General features: G+C 36.9%; 1 protein-coding gene across 1 annotated transcript; it reads left to right on the forward strand.

Annotated features, from left to right (window-relative positions):
• Positions 1–1192: 1192 nt before the first annotated feature.
• On the forward strand, positions 1193–1996 carry LOC112514170 (ethylene-responsive transcription factor 2-like). The gene has a single exon (XM_025120501.1). The coding sequence runs from the start codon at positions 1193–1195 to the stop codon at positions 1994–1996; it is 804 nt and encodes a 267-aa protein (XP_024976269.1).
• Positions 1997–6289: the final 4293 nt, after the last annotated feature.

The raw sequence follows: 6289 nt of genomic DNA on the forward strand, positions 1-6289 counted from the left end.
TTAATTATATAAACTAAGTTGACTTTGCATTCAAAATAAAAAAATGACTTTCAGCCAATCAGAATTGTTATATCATGTGAGTGTCACACAAAAAGCCGCCAAAATAAAGGGGTGGCCCAGAAAACTATTTTGTTTACACCTTAAAGTTCGTTAGCGAACATTAAAATATATAATTCTGAAACTAGAAAGATTCATAGACCTCCGCCACGTGTGCATTGCCCTCTCCCTCTTCTTCTACACTGCCACGTCACCCACTCAACTTTTAATATTTTTAACAAAACCTTGACTACCAACGACCTCAATCGATTTTATATGAAACCCGTTTCTAAGAATATCAAAATGAATCATATATTTTTTGGTTTGCTTAACAACTGAGGCTGGTAAAAAGGATTGGAATCGAACCTAAAACCTCTCTTGTATTTAAACAAAATTAGCCTATTGTTTACAAACTGAGCTACACGTTGAAGGCTCTTATAGATTACCTTTATTATAAGGAGTTTCTATAAATTATTTAGAGTTTTTCTAAAAAACGTTCGTTTTTTTTATGGAGATTCTTAATTTGATTAGTTAACATTAATATTAGATTTTCAATTCCGAATTTAGAAAAACGTCAATCGAATGATTACGTTTAAAGTGATTTCACATTTTACTTTGCTTTTTTAAGGCATTATCGTTTTTCTTAAAATTTTGTAATATAATATATAGCATGGACGGACACAGCTATGTGGTATAGGTGGCACGTGTCATCGTATTATTTCTTCGCTGAAGGGTGAAAAAAATAGGTTTCGTGAATGGTGCAACCGTATTAATTTGTTGTGTGTCACACTATGTATTTTGAAACTACAATGAGAACAAGTTTTATTTGGTAGAGTTGGTTTGCAAGGCTTTTATTTCCCCCCAGACCCAAGTTGAATCTTGTTAGTGTCATTTTTTTAATCAAACGGTGTCACCTTTTGAAAATTTTTCCCTATATTTTTTTCTTTGATCAAATGGTGTCACCGTTTGAAAAAATTTCTGAGTCTGTCCATGATATATGGTAAGAAGTTTTATATTTTGTTCTCCTTATCGATTAATTTATGTATCAAAATGACCTAAATATCCCTCCTCCCATCCTATAAATTCACCCCTTTCCTCCTCCATTTCTTCACACACTCCACTTTAGGAGATAAGGTGACTTGAGATAAAAACAAAGATGAGTTATGTGCTGGTTGTCGGAAACAAGGATGGCGATGGTGGTGCAAGGAGGAGGGAAGCGAGGAAGCCGCCTGCAGCCCGTGCAAGCTCGAGGAAAGGTCATATGAAAGGCAAAGGAGGTCCTTTGAATGCTGCTTGCACCTTCAAAGGTGTCCGTCAGCGGACCTGGGGAAGGTGGGTGTCCGAAATCCGTGAGCCCAAACACGGAGAACGTCTCTGGTTAGGGACGTTCAACACCGCCCGGGAAGCCGCCTTGGCTTACGATGCTGCCGCTCGCAAGCTGTATGGTCCAAATGCTGAACTCAACCTTCCTGATGAGGTTGCTGCTCCACCACCTCGGCCCATTGCGTCCAGGAGGGCTGCAGCTGTGATGGCGGCAGCCGCAGCGAGAGCCAGGTACCATCGTCTCCTCTTGGAGATCAAAATGAAGCAAGAAATCGAGAAGCAAAAGGAAATGGAAATGCAAGCGTACCTGCTGCAGGTGCAGCAGGTGCAGGTGCAGCAGATGCAGATGGTGGTTAATGGCGGAATTGCGGTGGCTGTTAGCGGTTATGATCATCATGATCTGACCAATTATGGAAGCAGGAGCACTGATTACAGGAAGACTGTTGGTATGGGTTTTGAAGACATGATGAAGAGTAATCTGAATACAAAGTTGCCGGAGTTTGATGATTCCCAGATGTGGGTGGAAGCAGCTTCCACCATGGACTACCAGATTCAGGCAATCGGCGATCCCGGAATTGCTGCACACACCTTCGATGATGCCATCGGGATCGATCTAAAGCACCCCCTGATGATGTGATCGTTTTCCTTCATGTGCCATAATCTGCTTATCAATGGAGTCGTGCATGGTTTGTGTCTTCATTTACAAGTCTTGAGAGTTGGTTGTGGCACGTGATGTACAAAATATATAAAATACAAATATATCAAAGATATATATATATATATATGATGCATAAATATATGTAATATGTGTAGGAGTCACATGATATGTGAATCCATAGTGTGTTTAAATGATATGTGCTTACTAAGTTGTTATGCATAAATTCGCTATTATGCAATGTGTTTTATTGATATAGCAATTATTAAAATTAATCATTGATATTACCATTTTCTTGAATGGTTTATAAGCAAGAGAAATTAATTTTGAATTCGAGATATAAAATAATTATATCATTTATTATCGTTTATAAAAAAATATACACGACTAATGTATTCAGTCACAACTAGTTAAGGTATATCAATTTTGAATTCATTATCCGTATCCAAAGGTCAAAAAAGTCGATGTAAAATAACGAGTAGATACTAAAAACAACCAAAATTCTTTTGGATATGGTCGGTACGCTACATTACAGTATATGAAAGCATTGGCTGAGACTGGTTAGGACTGCACTGGATGACGGTAGATAGTCAAGAGTGAGTTATGCAGGTGAAATACTTGTGGGATGTTTTAGGGTTTTAATTTGATATTGATAGTTTATTAATTTATCAATCTTGTCTCACACCATCGAGATTTTGGTTTTATCTATACTCGTGGCATGGAAAATTGCATTTCTGTCCTGCTTTGTCCCGTCCTATCCTGTTCTAATGTCGCACCAAAAATTGGGACGACAAGTTTTTATTGTCATGTTCTGCATACCATTCAAGGATCGCGATGCCCCTAGATATTGATGAAATTAGCTGAGGTGAGTGTGAATGGTTCAGCATAGGTATTATCGAAGATATAAAATAGAGGTTTGAGGTTTGACAAGAGTCTGAATGGAGAAAATTCTTGAATATTTTAAATACGGTAGTAATTGTGCATCTTTGAGCAACAAATGTATAATTACGAGTGTAGAGTACTAATGGTTGCCGTTACAAGGTTGACCACGAAACTGGCGTTTTAGGAGGGGGGGTTACTTGATGGTGTGAAAGAGAGGATGCGTGTGTTAGGATCTCACGACTTTTTCAGTGTCGTCTTATACAAGGAAAGCATCAACCTTTACACGTGTTAGTCGTGCAAAGAAGATATAGCGAGTGAGGTCTTCGTTTGTTTTGATTATGTAATAGAGGGTGACCGCCCATTTTTGGTTTTGTTACAAGTTGTTGGACTCAACTATTTGATTTGAACCACAAGGGTGGTGTCTGATTGGTTTGAGTTTGGCTCCAAAGGTCAAAAGTACCAGGAGGTCCCAAGTTCAAATCCAAGGAGGAATAAAAATCCCCTTGTGGCCACGGAGGTTCAAATGCGGTGACTCCGGGCTATTTGCAAAGCAGGTGGTCGCCCTGTGATTAGTCGGCTCGCATAACGGGTTGGATATCCAGGTTGATAAAAAAAACTATTTGATTTGATGATTACTCACATACATCCAATAAACGCTTAGAAAAGTTTTAAGATTTTTATCTAGCGAGATCATATTTTATCAGATACGTATTTATATAAGGATAAGATCCGGAGTGTATCAGATTCGAAAGTATGTAAGGATCCAAAATACATTAGGATTCGAAACTGCGCTACGATCTGAAATATGTTATTGGATCATAATTCATAAAGGATCTGGATTTGTGTAAAATGATCAAACCTCGGGAACCGAGATATTATATATCATATATCCGTATTAGTCCAAGAAGAATGAATACGAGTTGAAGTAAAATTATATTGATGCTAAAATGAAAAGAAATATCATCTAGTCGATTGAAGACCAATAGTGCATAAGTCAGACAGTTTGACAATGTTGTTTGATAAGCTGATTTGGAGTGCAAACTTACCCACCAGGTTTGGCTCACTAATTCATGTCCTAGTACGAGAACATGTTGTACATGTCAGCTAAAGTAAGTTATAAAGTATAATTTTACCAGTTAATTGCTTCTTTTACTCCTCACTTTACATACACAAGGATGAGATGGGGCAACAAATGTCTACTATATCTTCAAGATATTCAAACGCTGACATGAAGAGTACGAACATGCACAAATCAATAGAACAGATGAAGACACGCATTAATGTTGGCACACAACAATTTAGTGGATTGATGGCAATATAAAGGCAACATCTGTCATTGTTGCAAATCACCCACTTAACATAAATTATGAGTGATAGGTTCTTAGGCAAAAAATCGACATCAATTTCTAACGAATATGTTAGTTCTTTTCAAATATGTTAGGTGGCGTTTGTTTTTTAAGAGGTGCTGAAGTCTGAAGTCTGAATTCACTTCTGATTTTTAAGAAGTGGTGCTGAAGTCTGAAATCTGAATCAATCAGACTGTTTATTTTTACACCTGAAATCTGAAATCTTAATCAGTCAGATTGTTTGTTTTTACGTTTGAAGTTTGAAATCTGAAATCTGAATCAATAAGACTGTATGTTTTTGTAAACTGACAAACTTTTGAAGTCTGAAATCTGGATCAATTCATTTCAATTAAATTTTCTATGCCTAAATATAATGCAGCCCGCTGCTACTTAGGGTTTTAATTAGCACAGGAACAGAAACCCACTCCTAAACATCATAACACATAATGATTTTTCTCTCAACTCATCGCCATGGATGATGATTCAAGCTTCTATTCTTCCAGTTTTTGCTCAATTTTGCATTGGGTTTAAATCTTATTGTTATCTTAACATTTAAGGATACCCAATATCGTATAGCAACTACTGGGTGCCAAATCAAAGTCATGAGATTTCAAGTATTTCAAGTCAAGATTTTAACAAGCCATGAGATTTCAAGTATTTCAAGTAGCAGCGATATAATAAACTTGCAGAGCATGTAAGGGCCTTCCCAATATCAATTTTAACAAGCCTAAAAAGAGAATATGCTTTCTCAATTGAAACTACCACCATATATACATGATTTATACATGTCCATATAATTGAGACTACCACCTATGTACAAAGTGACTAATCTTTTGTGATGACTGAACTCTATATGAAACAGGCAATGTCTTTCCATCTACTATGAGCAAGAAGAAAGGATCCAATTTGATATGAACAATGCTGTTATTACATTCATAGCTTTCATGGAGAGCTCTTATTATATTCATTCTAGACAGACACTAGCAAAACCAAAAGCAAGAGCAAGAAAAAACAGTAGCAAAAGCAAGAAAAACAGTAGAAAAATAGCTCCAACACAGAACCATAAATCCAGCATCACATTGTGTAGCAGAAGCCATAAATCTGACCAAAATAACCCAACAGAGAACCACTAATTTCTTTTTTTTATACCTTTTTTGAGATTGAGAGGCAGAAGAAGAGATCGAGAGATGTTTTGATTCAGTGCTTCCTGTAAAAAAAAATTGGAGTTGAACACATAACCATTAACTCATGATTTTGAACTTATGACCAACAAATTGAATATAATAAGAGCTCGAGAAGGAAGATGAGATGTGGGTTCTCAAAGATCGAGAGGCAGAAGAAGACCCATTACCTTTCTTGAGAGATCGAGAGATGCTTGGACGGAGAGGCAGTCGAGAGATCGAGAGCTTGGACGGAGGGGCAGTCAAAAAATCGTGAGCTGTTGACATCGAGAGCTAAGAGCGAGACCTTCAAATCGAGAGCTGAGAGCGAGATGGAGATGGAAGAGCGAGATGGAGGTGGAGAAATCAAGAGTTGAGAGCGAGATGGAGATGGAGAAATCGAGAGTTGAAGCGAGATGGAGATGGGATGCGGCTCTGAAATTGATTTCAGATATAGGATTCCCACTTAATTTTAAGAGGACGATAAGAGGTAAAAAATCTTTTAATTTAAAACAAAAAACAAACAGTCTGAAATCACTTATGTCTGACCGATTAAGAGTTAAGAGACAATTAAGTGAATATTTTAAAAAACAAACAAGCCCTTAGAGTATCTTCTTTTAATCTTTTAGAATCTCTTTATGAGCAAACTTGTTATCAGGTAGATTATTTAGGTTATATATTTCCTTCCCAGTTTTCGCAATAGTTTGTAATTCTTTGTCTTTTTTAAATATATAAAATTAAACTTCAAAATTTTGTTGTGTTTGTATTCAACCCCTTTTGACAGACACTTTTTGTGTTAGTCAATACTCAACCAAGACCAACACAAGTATTTTGGATGAGTTTGTTAGGTCCAATAACAATATTAAGGCAATCGAAAATGTGGGAGG

This window comes from Cynara cardunculus (genome assembly GCF_001531365.2).
Source record: "Cynara cardunculus var. scolymus isolate 2C chromosome LG 6, CcrdV1, whole genome shotgun sequence".
In the NCBI taxonomy this organism is placed as follows: domain Eukaryota; kingdom Viridiplantae; phylum Streptophyta; class Magnoliopsida; order Asterales; family Asteraceae; genus Cynara; species Cynara cardunculus.

Coding starts and splice junctions, on each gene's coding strand:
- LOC112514170 (XM_025120501.1), top strand. CDS start 1,193: ATGAGTTATGTGCTGGTTGTCGGAAACAAGGATGGCGATGGTGGTGCA.